This window comes from Syngnathus leptorhynchus, chromosome 1, assembly GCF_054491065.1.
Source record: "Syngnathus leptorhynchus isolate UIUO chromosome 1, UIUO_Slep, whole genome shotgun sequence".
In the NCBI taxonomy this organism is placed as follows: domain Eukaryota; kingdom Metazoa; phylum Chordata; class Actinopteri; order Syngnathiformes; family Syngnathidae; genus Syngnathus; species Syngnathus leptorhynchus.
The window spans coordinates 19,753,184-19,769,097 of record NC_141195.1 but is presented as its reverse complement, the minus strand read 5'-3'; the positions used below and the strand labels follow the sequence as shown (position 1 = coordinate 19,769,097).

The window sequence follows — 15,914 nt, the reverse complement described above, 5'->3', positions numbered from 1 at the left end:
TAAAATATACAATGTCCTGTATATTAATTCACACATCACAACTAACCCTGACCAAAACATCGCACCAGGAACTCACTGGAAAAAAACAAAACAGGCTGTGTGCATATTATTTGAGACATAGTGCATCACTCAGGGGTTACACCATTTTGTAGGGGTGTCCAAATGTCCAGGGAGCAAAAATTGAGCTCACTCAAAATACACTTGGAAAGGTAAATAGTCAGAGATCTTCATGCACCGCTTCATAATAACACGTACAGTGATCATCTGATATGTAACGAAGGGAAAAGTAGTGAGCTGGCTGTCCGAATCACCAAGCAGAACGAGGGAACTACTTTCGAATGCCACATATAGTGTGGGTGTCACGATTCGTCCCCGGTTGTGTTATTATATGTAGGTTGTCATGGTTTCTGGTCGTCTGTGTACTCGCCCCTCCCTTCCTGTGTCAACTAACAATCCATGTACTAACCACAGTCACCTGCCTCTCGTTACCTGTCTCGTATTTAAGTCCTGTCCGCGTGTCACTTCCTGTCAGATCATTGATGTCTTTTTGGTTCTTGTCGTTGTCAAGTCCGTTTTGGTAAGCCAGTCTGTCGGTTGGTCAGTTATGTCAATTTGCCGGTTCTGTTAGTTTGTTCCCCTTATCCTCTCTTCCAACTAACTTTTTCCTCAATAAATCCAGGTCCAAGCTGCATTTGGTCGCCCTGCTCCATTCCGATCCGTGACAGTGGGACTATATAACGAATGAGGGTTTAGGGGATAAGGGTGGACATTTGGACTCAGCCAGAGTTTGCATTCTTTGTATTCACTAGTCAATTTATGATCACTTAATTTATTCATTCCTCCTGTCTTAAAATATAATCCACTGTATTGTCTGAATATGGTGACAAAAGAGTGTCCTATTAGCAAACGCGTCGTAGAATTAAAGTGTCCACAAGTGCTTCAGTCACACAACAGTTTAAGTTGATCCTAGTGACCTTTTGATCACACACTGAGCTAGTGAACTTTGCACACAGCGCCAGCATTCCTTGCCGGGCTTCCCAGACATTACTGTGAATGTGAGAAATTAGCCTCAACACACACCTTCTGCAGCAAAGCTCCCAAAGTAGCGACACCATGCGAGTGGAGCAGATTCTCCTGGTTTATAGCATGCCTCTGTAGAAAATGTTTCAGCACCAACAAGAAGGTAGCCACCAGATTCTTCTCCAGACGTGCTTCTGATACAATATATCAAGAATATTTATTATATATATATATATATATATATATATATATATATATTATTAAAATATATATATATTATTAAATTTCATCTGCTGCATGCTTGTTAACTCATTGTGTTTTGGAATTTTATTTACAGGGTGGTGCCAAACATACCCGAAGCTCTGCTTGATGGGAGAATGACCCATTCTCCATCAGGCGGAGTGGTCACATCTGGGGTGATGAAATCTGACCCAGTTGAGGCGTCACTATTCGCTTGATCAGGGGTCATGAGTGAAAGCTGTTCTAGTATAGGGAACAGCACTTGCAGCCCGCCTACGCAATTGATCATATCCTGTCAAAGATTTAGAAACCAATAAAAACATGCACGGTATGCTTTGTGGAAGAATGACATGCATGAGTAGGCAACTCCGGTCCTCGAGGGTCGGTGTCCTGCATGTGTGCCTTTTTGTGATGGCCTCACCTTAATGTCCCAGTTAACAACTTTCTTCCCAGTAAGGCGTCCGTGCAGTTTGTTGGGGGAAAGATCAAGACAAATCGGGTTTTGACAAGCCTGTTGGCAAAATTTGGCTTAAGTTTACGTGAGCCTAGATATATATAATGCTAATTATTTTTAATAGGAAAAAGTTACCTTTGGTGAATAATGCAGCAGCAGTTTGCTTGAAAGGTCACCAAGTTCTGACTCTTGGGCTTTTAAAGGAGACACACAGTTTGGACCTGTATAGAAACATGTCATCCAACATTATTTACAATGACTTTTTAAAGTCCTCCAGCTATATAATCTCTGTTTACCAGCACTACAGAGGGCTTTGATGTGGTTGGGCTGCAGGGCTTCATGGAAGACTATGACACTTGCCAGCTGACCCTGCAAAGATGTGGGGCTCCCCCACTCACTGTCCTGGGTCCCTGCTGAAATGAGCTTTGTCACAGACTCAGGCTTCCCGCTCAGTAGTCCACCCCAGGTGTGTGGTGAAAGGATGCTACCCAATGAGGAACGTGTGCTGGGTGAGGTGGCTGATGAGATGGGGGGGTCAGGGATCTGCGAGGGAGGCGGAGTTGTGGTCCGATGGCCCGCTGAGCCGATGCAACAGGAGGTAAATGGCTGTGGGAGACATCAGTAAGTAATCACGTCGAATCCCAATTTCATATATCATACTTTGTGAATAATGATGATAAATACATACCTCAGACATGGTGGGGTACTTGAGGGGGGCAGATAGCTTCTGCTGTCCATCCACATAAATGTAAACGAGACTCTGCCCGAATGGCCTCTTTCCGGGTACGTGCACCACACCAATGCTGTGCTGTTGACAAGAATAACAGTAAACCCGGACTTATACTGCCTCTCTGTTAATGTGCTATCTCTAACACAAGACATTATTGACAAGGCAGACAAAGTGCTTAGAGATCATTCCAGTTTTTTTTGCTATACCAAGTGTACAGTAATAACATGTCACTCACCCAGAGGGAGTCACAGAAGCAGTTGTCGGGCAGCATGACTGTGACGTATTCCTTCTTTGTGCAAACAGCTACCACCAGCAGACCCGCAGAGCTAATAAAAGCCTCAAACCCCGTTCCTCCCGAGGTAAAAAAGCTGCACAGGTTGACAAAAAAAGGATATAAAAAAATCTTAATCTAATGTGGTATTTGTTAGGGATGTCCCACTCAGTAAATAAACCGTGTGCTTTATGAATTGTCCTCTCAAATACAATATTTGCCCGACTATCAATTGTCAAAACAACTCATTCGATGTCTTTGAAAATCGTGTTATCTCAGTTTTTTTTTTTAACCAAATGTTCTTTTTGACGAACCTGTAGAGCTGCTTCCTCTTGTCTTTGCTAATTGGACCCAACTGATCCTGGTCCAGGGACAACCAGGCTAGGAAGCTGAAGGCAGAGCCTGGCCAGCGCTGCACAGTTGGAACAGCGATGCCAGCCATGCTGGGCGAGAGATCAAAGTACTGCATTGCACTTTCCAGACCCTGCTTACGTACCATGGCTAAGAGAGCTTTCAGAGCAGGTCCCACATAAGGATGCGCTTGGCTGGACTCTGGAGGTCTGAGCAGGTGCAGGAGCCTAAGAAGATCTCTGGCACTTAGGGACTGGGAGCCAAGAGAGCCAACCAGACGCAAAAGGCTCTCTGCACAAACTCGATGTAGCCGCCGGTGGCACTCGAGAACAGCCAGCGCTCTCAAGACCATGGCGGCATTGACACAGGTAGTGCGTGTCTGCTGATTGAGGCAGATAAGTCGACAGAGCCAGTCAGCAGCAAAAATCTGCAACTCGGATGAGTCTAATTCCGGCAGCCACTGGATGAGCAAAAGTAAAGGCTCAACATTGCTGATTCCCAAGAGGCCCACAGACGTGTGCTCGCCCTCCACCGCCTACACGTGAACCCAAAGACACACAATTGATTACAACGGACAGGAGCAACAAAACAAGAAATAGCCTCACCATGTTCATCAGCTCTTTAAGGAGATGTCGAGATGGCTGGCCGAGCGAAACGAGGACTTCGTATAAGTGATTGTAACCAATTCTTTCTTTGAACACCTCCTGTGAGGTGTCAGGGAAAAAAATACATTGCTTTTATTTATGTATGATTTCTGTTATTACCAACAGAAAATGACACAGCAAGTTTCTTCCATTTCCTTCCTCGGAAAATTTCAATACCTTGGCAGCTGGTGATTTATGCATCACTGTGGTTAGGGCTTTAATAGTTGCTACAGCAAGTGAGTCTAACCGTCCTTGTATCACCTGAAAAAAAAAATCAACATCATTGTAAATACATACACCATGTAAAAATGTGCAGACAATTAAACTCCACACCCATACAAAATATATTTTATTTACTGAATTAAAATTATGGGGTGAAAAGGTAGCAGTCTTTGGTTTTGATCCAAGTGGCAAAACATGAGTAAAATCATCATCAGTGGTTAGAACTAACTGGAATAGCTGCTGGGATCAAAGTTTTTACTGCATGGGTTACCTTGAAAAGAAGTAAAATCTCAGTCACAAAGAAATGAAAAAGAAAAAAGTACTCATGTAAGCACAAAGACGCAAAGCTGACAACAAACACAGAGAATACATGCAAGCCCACACACCAAAAGCCAAACCACGGAAAACAAACACATCTCCTCCCAGCTCTGTCCTTGCTTCTGTCCCAACAGGTGCAATATTCCTCGCCGGATGTTTCAAGAGGATAAAACATGCAACCGGAAACAGTTTGAACTTTGGACCAGCTGGAGTGGGACTGTGTTGAAAATGTCAATGAGCCCACGTTCCCTCACACCTTTGAACTCTGGGATGACACATACTACTCCAAAATGATAGCATTCCAATGGAATTCAAAGACAATATTTACAGGGGAGGGAAGAAACACAAATATGCTACTGGCTGGCAAAGCTGTGAGGGAGGCATAGCGGTCACTCCTCAGCAAGACAGGAGATGTTGTTTTTTTTTTTGCTATCACAGCATTTGTTGTTTTGGTTGATCCTAGATACAGAATTTATTGATGTTTTCTTAATCTGTACATTTGATCTAAATTGCAAGTCACTCGATTGTCCTTCTGTGTATGTTGTATTTCAACCGATAAATAATTAACAAGTCTATCATCCTTAGCAAGTCTATCATCCTTTCTGTAGAGTATCATAATCAATGGATTATTCCAAACTTAATGGCACCTTTTTTGAGTAATACCAGTACAAAGAGCTGAATGAGAATAGTGGAACACAGATTACGATTGAAAAGACTGGATTGTATATGAAAGCACTGAAGAGGCACAGTATATATTTAGCCGTACGATTAGTGAATCAGCACGCCTAAACCTTTGAAAATGTAATAGACGTATTCTGGGCGGGGTCTGGTGAGGGTCTTGCTGTGGAGTGGCCAGTGTTTCTGGTCAGGTAAGGGAGGTGGATAGTGAATGGGGCAGGGGTAGGTTGAGGTGGGACTTCCTCTGTTGTACCTGAGTGTCTCTCCCTCCTGTCAGTAACCTGTTGTTGGTTATATCTTTCTGGTCCTTGTCTGCCGCCGTGCACCTAGCGTTAACCAGCTGACACACACAACAGGCAAGATGTCAGCATAGCGTGTGGGGGGCGGGGGAGGAGTTGAGAGAGCAGGAGAAAGGATGGGGCAAAGTTCAGTGCTGGGGAGGAAAGATGTAGTGAGTACAGCAGCGGGTGAGAAGACCTGACCCTCAGTAGGGGTCACTGTGGAGGAGTGATGGTGATCCAGCCGAGCTGTAGAGAGTTACCATGCGTGCTCTGTACAAGTTTTACACAAAAACTCTCAAGAGAACTTAACGTGGCTAACAAGTGCAGTGTGCTAGAGACAGGTTACCAAAAAAAAAAGCTTTTGCGTCATTCATAAGTGTCTTATGTTTTTCAAACGTTCTTGCTAACCTTTAAATGAAGAGAAACTATTAGCAAAGCTTAATTTTAGTTTTTCTTTTGGGAATAGGTCACAGGCTGTAATGAGCTCGGAAGTTACCTTGCTATTCTGGAGTAGACGTGTCAGATGCTCAAAGCAATTACTATTGAGGAAGATGGCTTGTAGAACTGGTCTGTCTGAACAAAGGAACATGTCCCTCATTGTGTCTGTGTGGCAGAGGGGTGAAAACAAAAGATATAAAGTGACGAAAGAACAAAATGGAACAGTTGTAGGAAGAAGTTGATTGCCATACCTAGCATGTGTACTTGGAGTGCCACAAAACGACTCTCCCAGTGCCTGCCTAGTGTTGCCACTCGAACTTTGGCGTGCTGCTGCTGCTGCTGTGGTTGTCGAGCAGCAACCACAGCTGCTGGGTCTGAATTGAGCAGCTTGAAGTAGTTTTCTAGCACGGAAGCGATTTCGACTTGCCGTTGGTCGGAGCTGGCGGCCAGGAGGCACTGCACCACCACCCTCAAACAGCCTAAAGTCAGACACGCCTTCCGATCAGGGGCCTCACTGTCCCAGTCCTCGCCTTCGTCTGAGGAACAGCTACCCATGGAGCTGTCCACCAGAACCCGGATCAAAACCTCCATGGTGGCCGGAGAGATGGCGAGCAGTGCGTTTTTCTGAATGGGAAAGTAAAAGAAGTTTGATTGGGATTTTTCCCGTGTTTATAAAATTGTTAGGAAAATAAATGTGGGTTGCAAAACGCAAACCCGAAGCTGAACATAACAGTGCCTTGAAAAGTATTCGGTTGCTTTGACCATTTCCACATTTTGTCCATTTTTAATCACAACCTTGTGATCTTATATAATCCACCAAAACAAAACAGAACAAAACACGCCTTTCAATCACACATTTCAATTATTGCTCATGTGAAAACATTTAGCAGAGAGATTCTTCTTATGATCTGTTCACCAAATCTTTCAGATGCCTTACCTGGTCACCAGCTACTATAGCACCAAAAAGGTGCAGTAGACAACATTTCAAGCTTTCCTTAAGGTGCTCACTCTCTTGAAAACACTCTAGGAAAAAAAAAAGGACACACCAATGTATTAGTGGACCCTAAATTGACCAAGATAGCAGATCTATTTTATCTAGGTGCTTGTTTGCATTGACTGTGTACAAAACAGATTGGAATGAAACAGTCACTGATGGTATTCGCAGGTTATCCATTAACTTACTCTTCTGTTTGGGTAAAGGACATCTTAGCATTATTTGGGAATATATTTGAAGAATAACTCTTCAGATGTAAGTTTGGGAACTACTGTAACATATCAAAATGTAAATGCGCAGAATTCCCGAACTGGCTTCATCATCATCTGCATGGATGGCAAACTGAAGGCAACGATTTAAGTTGTAAGAGAAGTTAGTCATTTTTTTACTTTAGAAGAATAGAAACATATATAAGAGTGTGGGTGGAGGCTTAGAAACATACGGTAAAAGAAGGGGACAAATTCCACAGTAAGTGGAGCTGCTTTGTACTTCTGCCTGCTTCTCTCGACTGTGCCCAGTTGCTTTCTAGATATAAAAAAACAAAAATGAAAAGAATGACACATACTCTAAATTCTAGTGGCAATTGTATGGGCTGGATGACATTACCCGCAGATTCGATGCCTCCAGTTGCAATAAGGGTCATAGAGGCTCTCGCAGAATGCCAGTGCATGACGGACAAACTCCTCAGCTTGGCTCTGGTCCACCAACTCCTTCTCTTTGGTATTGCTCTTCAGCTGGAAAACCAGAGATGGACTTGAGAAACTTATTTGGATTTTTCTGATCCAGTCAATTGTTTGGCCCCCTGCACGAATGTGACCAGAAATGACTGCATTGGCCAAAGGCAAAAATATATACGATGAGTGACTTGCATGATGAAAAAAAATTAGGTTATTAGGGAATGTGCCACATATCTTACAATATCATTTTCATAAAATGGAAAACATGGCATGATGGCCAATGAAAAAGCAGATAATCTTTTTCAGCCACAGATAAAAATACAATTTCATAGATCAGTTATTGTAAAACTGTAAGTGTGTTGACAGTATATGTATTGTATCTATTTATTGAAACTTTCAAAATCAGTATAGAATGTTCGAGAGATGTGTACAAGCCACACAACACCAACGTCCATTTCTAACTAGGATTTTAAACTAGGATTAGCGTTTCCAAGATTAGGGTTTCGGACTGGGCTTTCAGGCTAGGGTTAGGGTTTCCGACTAGGGTTTCCAACCAGTCTTGGGATGGCTAATTAGGGTTTCAAACTAGGGTTAGGGTTTCCGACTAGGGTTTTAAAGCGCAGTTAGGGTTCCGAACTAGGTTTTAAAACTAGGGTTAGGGTTTCCAACCAGGGTTTCAAGCTACTTTTAGGGTTTCCAAGATTAGGGTTTCCGACTGGGCTTTCAGGCTAGGGTTAGGGTTTCCGACTAGGGTTTCCAACCAGTCTTGGGATGGCTAATTAGGGTTTCAAACTAGGGTTAGGGTTTCCGACTAGGGTTTTAAAGCGCGGTTAGGGTTCCGAACTAGGTTTTAAAACTAGGGTTAGGGTTTCCAACCAGGGTTTCAAGCTACTTTTAGGGTTTCCAAGATTAGGGTTTCCGACTGGGCTTTCAGGCTAGGGTTAGGGTTTCCGACTAGGGGTTTCCAACCAGTCTTGGGATGGCTAATTAGGGTTTCAAACTAGGGTTAGGGTTTCCGACTAGGGTTTTAAAGCGCGGTTAGGGTTCCGAACTAGGTTTTAAAACTAGGGTTAGGGTTTCCAACCAGGGTTTCAAGCTACTTTTAGGGTTTCCAAGATTAGGGTTTCCGACTGGGCTTTCAGGCTAGGGTTAGGGTTTCCGACTAGGGTTTCCAACCAGTCTTGGGATGGCTAATTAGGGTTTCAAACTAGGGTTAGGGTTTCCGACTAGGGTTTTAAAGCGCGGTTAGGGTTCCGAACTAGGTTTTAAAACTAGGGTTAGGGTTTCCAACCAGGGTTTCAAGCTACTTTTAGGGTTTCCAAGATTAGGGTTTCCGACTGGGCTTTCAGGCTAGGGTTAGGGTTTCCGACTAGGGGTTTCCAACCAGTCTTGGGATGGCTAATTAGGGTTTCAAACTAGGGTTAGGGTTTCCGACTAGGGTTTTAAAGCGCGGTTAGGGTTCCGAACTAGGTTTTAAAACTAGGGTTAGGGTTTCCAACCAGGGTTTCAAGCTACTTTTAGGGTTTCCAAGATTAGGGTTTCCGACTGGGCTTTCAGGCTAGGGTTAGGGTTTCCGACTAGGGTTTCCAACCACTCTTGGGATGGCTAATTAGGGTTTCAAACTAGGGTTAGGGTTTCCGACTAGGGTTTTAAAGCGCGGTTAGGGTTCCGAACTAGGTTTTAAAACTAGGGTTAGGGTTTCCGACCAGGGTTTCAAGCTACTTTTAGGGTTTCCAAGATTAGGGTTTCCGACTGGGCTTTCAGGCTAGGGTTAGGGTTTCCGACTAGGGTTTCCAACCAGTCTTGGGATGGCTAATTAGGGTTTCAAACTAGGGTTAGGGTTTCCGACTAGGGTTTTAAAGCGCGGTTAGGGTTCCGAACTAGGTTTTAAAACTAGGGTTAGGGTTTCCAACCAGGGTTTCAAGCTACTTTTAGGGTTTCCAAGATTAGGGTTTCCGACTGGGCTTTCAGGCTAGGGTTAGGGTTTCCGACTAGGGGTTTCCAACCAGTCTTGGGATGGCTAATTAGGGTTTCAAACTAGGGTTAGGGTTTCCGACTAGGGTTTTAAAGCGCGGTTAGGGTTCCGAACTAGGTTTTAAAACTAGGGTTAGGGTTTCCAACCAGGGTTTCAAGCTACTTTTAGGGTTTCCAAGATTAGGGTTTCCGACTGGGCTTTCAGGCTAGGGTTAGGGTTTCCGACTAGGGTTTCCAACCACTCTTGGGATGGCGAATTAGGGTTTCAAACTAGGGTTAGGGTTTCCGACTAGGGTTTTAAAGCGCGGTTAGGGTTCCGAACTAGGTTTTAAAACTAGGGTTAGGGTTTCCAACCAGGGTTTCAAGCTACTTTTAGGGTTTCCAAGATTAGGGTTTCCGACTGGGCTTTCAGGCTAGGGTTAGGGTTTCCGACTAGGGTTTCCAACCACTTTTAGGATGGCTAATTAGGGTTTCAAACTAGGGTTAGGGTTTCCGACTAGGGTTTTAAAGCGCAGTTAGGGTTCCGAACTAGGTTTTAAAACTAGGGTTAGGGTTTCCAACCAGGGTTTCAAGCTACTTTTAGGGTTTCCAAGATTAGGGTTTCCGACTGGGCTTTCAGGCTAGGGTTAGGGTTTCCGACTAGGGTTTCCAACCACTCTTGGGATGGCTAATTAGGGTTTCAAACTAGGGTTAGGGTTTCCGACTAGGGTTTTAAAGCGCGGTTAGGGTTCCGAACTAGGTTTTAAAACTAGGGTTAGGGTTTCCAACCAGGGTTTCAAGCTACTTTTAGGGTTTCCAAGATTAGGGTTTCGGACTGGGCTTTCAGGCTAGGGTTAGGGTTTCCGACTAGGGTTTCCAACCAGTCTTGGGATGGCTAATTAGGGTTTCAAACTAGGGTTAGGGTTTCCGACTAGGGTTTTAAAGCGCGGTTAGGGTTCCGAACTAGGTTTTAAAACTAGGGTTAGGGTTTCCGACCAGGGTTTCAAGCTACTTTTAGGGTTTCCAAGATTAGGGTTTCCGACTGGGCTTTCAGGCTAGGGTTAGGGTTTCCGACTAGGGTTTCCAACCAGTCTTGGGATGGCTAATTAGGGTTTCAAACTAGGGTTAGGGTTTCCGACTAGGGTTTTAAAGCGCGGTTAGGGTTCCGAACTAGGTTTTAAAACTAGGGTTAGGGTTTCCAACCAGGGTTTCAAGCTACTTTTAGGGTTTCCAAGATTAGGGTTTCCGACTGGGCTTTCAGGCTAGGGTTAGGGTTTCCGACTAGGGGTTTCCAACCAGTCTTGGGATGGCTAATTAGGGTTTCAAACTAGGGTTAGGGTTTCCGACTAGGGTTTTAAAGCGCGGTTAGGGTTCCGAACTAGGTTTTAAAACTAGGGTTAGGGTTTCCAACCAGGGTTTCAAGCTACTTTTAGGGTTTCCAAGATTAGGGTTTCCGACTGGGCTTTCAGGCTAGGGTTAGGGTTTCCGACTAGGGTTTCCAACCACTCTTGGGATGGCGAATTAGGGTTTCAAACTAGGGTTAGGGTTTCCGACTAGGGTTTTAAAGCGCGGTTAGGGTTCCGAACTAGGTTTTAAAACTAGGGTTAGGGTTTCCAACCAGGGTTTCAAGCTACTTTTAGGGTTTCCAAGATTAGGGTTTCCGACTGGGCTTTCAGGCTAGGGTTAGGGTTTCCGACTAGGGTTTCCAACCACTTTTAGGATGGCTAATTAGGGTTTCAAACTAGGGTTAGGGTTTCCGACTAGGGTTTTAAAGCGCAGTTAGGGTTCCGAACTAGGTTTTAAAACTAGGGTTAGGGTTTCCAACCAGGGTTTCAAGCTACTTTTAGGGTTTCCAAGATTAGGGTTTCCGACTGGGCTTTCAGGCTAGGGTTAGGGTTTCCGACTAGGGTTTCCAACCACTCTTGGGATGGCTAATTAGGGTTTCAAACTAGGGTTAGGGTTTCCGACTAGGGTTTTAAAGCGCGGTTAGGGTTCCGAACTAGGTTTTAAAACTAGGGTTAGGGTTTCCAACCAGGGTTTCAAGCTACTTTTAGGGTTTCCAAGATTAGGGTTTCGGACTGGGCTTTCAGGCTAGGGTTAGGGTTTCCGACTAGGGTTTCCAACCAGTCTTGGGATGGCTAATTAGGGTTTCAAACTAGGGTTAGGGTTTCCGACTAGGGTTTTAAAGCGCGGTTAGGGTTCCGAACTAGGTTTTAAAACTAGGGTTAGGGTTTCCAACCAGGGTTTCAAGCTACTTTTAGGGTTTCCAAGATTAGGGTTTCCGACTGGGCTTTCAGGCTAGGGTTAGGGTTTCCGACTAGGGGTTTCCAACCAGTCTTGGGATGGCTAATTAGGGTTTCAAACTAGGGTTAGGGTTTCCGACTAGGGTTTTAAAGCGCGGTTAGGGTTCCGAACTAGGTTTTAAAACTAGGGTTAGGGTTTCCAACCAGGGTTTCAAGCTACTTTTAGGGTTTCCAAGATTAGGGTTTCCGACTGGGCTTTCAGGCTAGGGTTAGGGTTTCCGACTAGGGTTTCCAACCAGTCTTGGGATGGCTAATTAGGGTTTCAAACTAGGGTTAGGGTTTCCGACTAGGGTTTTAAAGCGCGGTTAGGGTTCCGAACTAGGTTTTAAAACTAGGGTTAGGGTTTCCAACCAGGGTTTCAAGCTACTTTTAGGGTTTCCAAGATTAGGGTTTCCGACTGGGCTTTCAGGCTAGGGTTAGGGTTTCCGACTAGGGGTTTCCAACCAGTCTTGGGATGGCTAATTAGGGTTTCAAACTAGGGTTAGGGTTTCCGACTAGGGTTTTAAAGCGCGGTTAGGGTTCCGAACTAGGTTTTAAAACTAGGGTTAGGGTTTCCAACCAGGGTTTCAAGCTACTTTTAGGGTTTCCAAGATTAGGGTTTCCGACTGGGCTTTCAGGCTAGGGTTAGGGTTTCCGACTAGGGTTTCCAACCACTCTTGGGATGGCTAATTAGGGTTTCAAACTAGGGTTAGGGTTTCCGACTAGGGTTTTAAAGCGCGGTTAGGGTTCCGAACTAGGTTTTAAAACTAGGGTTAGGGTTTCCGACCAGGGTTTCAAGCTACTTTTAGGGTTTCCAAGATTAGGGTTTCCGACTGGGCTTTCAGGCTAGGGTTAGGGTTTCCGACTAGGGTTTCCAACCAGTCTTGGGATGGCTAATTAGGGTTTCAAACTAGGGTTAGGGTTTCCGACTAGGGTTTTAAAGCGCGGTTAGGGTTCCGAACTAGGTTTTAAAACTAGGGTTAGGGTTTCCAACCAGGGTTTCAAGCTACTTTTAGGGTTTCCAAGATTAGGGTTTCCGACTGGGCTTTCAGGCTAGGGTTAGGGTTTCCGACTAGGGGTTTCCAACCAGTCTTGGGATGGCTAATTAGGGTTTCAAACTAGGGTTAGGGTTTCCGACTAGGGTTTTAAAGCGCGGTTAGGGTTCCGAACTAGGTTTTAAAACTAGGGTTAGGGTTTCCAACCAGGGTTTCAAGCTACTTTTAGGGTTTCCAAGATTAGGGTTTCCGACTGGGCTTTCAGGCTAGGGTTAGGGTTTCCGACTAGGGTTTCCAACCACTCTTGGGATGGCGAATTAGGGTTTCAAACTAGGGTTAGGGTTTCCGACTAGGGTTTTAAAGCGCGGTTAGGGTTCCGAACTAGGTTTTAAAACTAGGGTTAGGGTTTCCAACCAGGGTTTCAAGCTACTTTTAGGGTTTCCAAGATTAGGGTTTCCGACTGGGCTTTCAGGCTAGGGTTAGGGTTTCCGACTAGGGTTTCCAACCACTTTTAGGATGGCTAATTAGGGTTTCAAACTAGGGTTAGGGTTTCCGACTAGGGTTTTAAAGCGCAGTTAGGGTTCCGAACTAGGTTTTAAAACTAGGGTTAGGGTTTCCAACCAGGGTTTCAAGCTACTTTTAGGGTTTCCAAGATTAGGGTTTCCGACTGGGCTTTCAGGCTAGGGTTAGGGTTTCCGACTAGGGTTTCCAACCACTCTTGGGATGGCTAATTAGGGTTTCAAACTAGGGTTAGGGTTTCCGACTAGGGTTTTAAAGCGCGGTTAGGGTTCCGAACTAGGTTTTAAAACTAGGGTTAGGGTTTCCAACCAGGGTTTCAAGCTACTTTTAGGGTTTCCAAGATTAGGGTTTCGGACTGGGCTTTCAGGCTAGGGTTAGGGTTTCCGACTAGGGTTTCCAACCAGTCTTGGGATGGCTAATTAGGGTTTCAAACTAGGGTTAGGGTTTCCGACTAGGGTTTTAAAGCGCGGTTAGGGTTCCGAACTAGGTTTTAAAACTAGGGTTAGGGTTTCCGACCAGGGTTTCAAGCTACTTTTAGGGTTTCCAAGATTAGGGTTTCCGACTGGGCTTTCAGGCTAGGGTTAGGGTTTCCGACTAGGGTTTCCAACCAGTCTTGGGATGGCTAATTAGGGTTTCAAACTAGGGTTAGGGTTTCCGACTAGGGTTTTAAAGCGCGGTTAGGGTTCCGAACTAGGTTTTAAAACTAGGGTTAGGGTTTCCAACCAGGGTTTCAAGCTACTTTTAGGGTTTCCAAGATTAGGGTTTCCGACTGGGCTTTCAGGCTAGGGTTAGGGTTTCCGACTAGGGGTTTCCAACCAGTCTTGGGATGGCTAATTAGGGTTTCAAACTAGGGTTAGGGTTTCCGACTAGGGTTTTAAAGCGCGGTTAGGGTTCCGAACTAGGTTTTAAAACTAGGGTTAGGGTTTCCAACCAGGGTTTCAAGCTACTTTTAGGGTTTCCAAGATTAGGGTTTCCGACTGGGCTTTCAGGCTAGGGTTAGGGTTTCCGACTAGGGTTTCCAACCACTCTTGGGATGGCGAATTAGGGTTTCAAACTAGGGTTAGGGTTTCCGACTAGGGTTTTAAAGCGCGGTTAGGGTTCCGAACTAGGTTTTAAAACTAGGGTTAGGGTTTCCAACCAGGGTTTCAAGCTACTTTTAGGGTTTCCAAGATTAGGGTTTCCGACTGGGCTTTCAGGCTAGGGTTAGGGTTTCCGACTAGGGTTTCCAACCACTTTTAGGATGGCTAATTAGGGTTTCAAACTAGGGTTAGGGTTTCCGACTAGGGTTTTAAAGCGCAGTTAGGGTTCCGAACTAGGTTTTAAAACTAGGGTTAGGGTTTCCAACCAGGGTTTCAAGCTACTTTTAGGGTTTCCAAGATTAGGGTTTCCGACTGGGCTTTCAGGCTAGGGTTAGGGTTTCCGACTAGGGTTTCCAACCACTCTTGGGATGGCTAATTAGGGTTTCAAACTAGGGTTAGGGTTTCCGACTAGGGTTTTAAAGCGCGGTTAGGGTTCCGAACTAGGTTTTAAAACTAGGGTTAGGGTTTCCAACCAGGGTTTCAAGCTACTTTTAGGGTTTCCAAGATTAGGGTTTCGGACTGGGCTTTCAGGCTAGGGTTAGGGTTTCCGACTAGGGTTTCCAACCAGTCTTGGGATGGCTAATTAGGGTTTCAAACTAGGGTTAGGGTTTCCGACTAGGGTTTTAAAGCGCGGTTAGGGTTCCGAACTAGGTTTTAAAACTAGGGTTAGGGTTTCCGACCAGGGTTTCAAGCTACTTTTAGGGTTTCCAAGATTAGGGTTTCCGACTGGGCTTTCAGGCTAGGGTTAGGGTTTCCGACTAGGGTTTCCAACCAGTCTTGGGATGGCTAATTAGGGTTTCAAACTAGGGTTAGGGTTCCCGACTAGGGTTTTAAAGCGCGGTTAGGGTTCCGAACTAGGTTTTAAAACTAGGGTTAGGGTTTCCAACCAGGGTTTCAAGCTACTTTTAGGGTTTCCAAGATTAGGGTTTCCGACTGGGCTTTCAGGCTAGGGTTAGGGTTTCCGACTAGGGGTTTCCAACCAGTCTTGGGATGGCTAATTAGGGTTTCAAACTAGGGTTAGGGTTTCCGACTAGGGTTTTAAAGCGCGGTTAGGGTTCCGAACTAGGTTTTAAAACTAGGGTTAGGGTTTCCAACCAGGGTTTCAAGCTACTTTTAGGGTTTCCAAGATTAGGGTTTCCGACTGGGCTTTCAGGCTAGGGTTAGGGTTTCCGACTAGGGTTTCCAACCACTCTTGGGATGGCGAATTAGGGTTTCAAACTAGGGTTAGGGTTTCCAACCAGGGTTTCAAGCTACTTTTAGGGTTTCCAAGATTAGGGTTTCCGACTGGGCTTTCAGGCTAGGGTTAGGGTTTCCGACTAGGGTTTCCAACCACTTTTAGGATGGCTAATTAGGGTTTCAAACTAGGGTTAGGGTTTCCGACTAGGGTTTTAAAGCGCAGTTAGGGTTCCGAACTAGGTTTTAAAACTAGGGTTAGGGTTTCCAACCAGGGTTTCAAGCTACTTTTAGGGTTTCCAAGATTAGGGTTTCCGACTGGGCTTTCAGGCTAGGGTTAGGGTTTCCGACTAGGGTTTCCAACCACTCTTGGGATGGCTAATTAGGGTTTCAAACTAGGGTTAGGGTTTCCGACTAGGGTTTTAAAGCGCGGTTAGGGTTCCGAACTAGGTTTTAAAACTAGGGTTAGGGTTTCCAACCAGGGTTTCAAGCTACTTTTAGGGTTTCCAAGATTAGGGTTTCGGACTGGGCTTTCAGGCTAGGGTTAGGGTTTCCGACTAGGGTTTCCAACCAGTCTTGGGATGGCTAATTAGGG

The 15,914-nt window shown here is 45.0% G+C and overlaps 1 protein-coding gene across 5 annotated transcripts in view; it reads right to left on the bottom strand.

The window, feature by feature from the left end:
• Nucleotides 1-15,914, bottom strand: part of nbeal1 (neurobeachin-like 1) — a 39,569-nt gene that overhangs the window by 12,630 nt on the left and 11,025 nt on the right. For 3 of the 5 annotated variants that reach the window (XM_085929360.1, XM_085929369.1, XM_085929351.1), the window contains exons 6-21: nt 7,248-7,375; nt 7,084-7,166; nt 6,585-6,670; nt 5,899-6,271; nt 5,706-5,812; nt 5,182-5,268; nt 3,888-3,971; nt 3,672-3,770; nt 3,030-3,601; nt 2,680-2,812; nt 2,403-2,522; nt 2,011-2,320; nt 1,850-1,935; nt 1,682-1,771; nt 1,375-1,552; nt 1,081-1,214 (exon numbers count right to left, since the gene is read on the bottom strand). In XM_085929360.1, the coding sequence (XP_085785486.1) occupies nt 1,081-1,214; nt 1,375-1,552; nt 1,682-1,771; nt 1,850-1,935; nt 2,011-2,320; nt 2,403-2,522; nt 2,680-2,812; nt 3,030-3,601; nt 3,672-3,770; nt 3,888-3,971; nt 5,182-5,268; nt 5,706-5,812; nt 5,899-6,271; nt 6,585-6,670; nt 7,084-7,166; nt 7,248-7,375 (2,670 nt within the window). The remainder of the gene's footprint in view (nt 1-1,080; nt 1,215-1,374; nt 1,553-1,681; nt 1,772-1,849; nt 1,936-2,010; nt 2,321-2,402; nt 2,523-2,679; nt 2,813-3,029; nt 3,602-3,671; nt 3,771-3,887; nt 3,972-5,181; nt 5,269-5,705; nt 5,813-5,898; nt 6,272-6,584; nt 6,671-7,083; nt 7,167-7,247; nt 7,376-15,914) is intronic. The other 2 variants (XM_085929379.1, XM_085929388.1) reach the window with 2 other exon arrangements.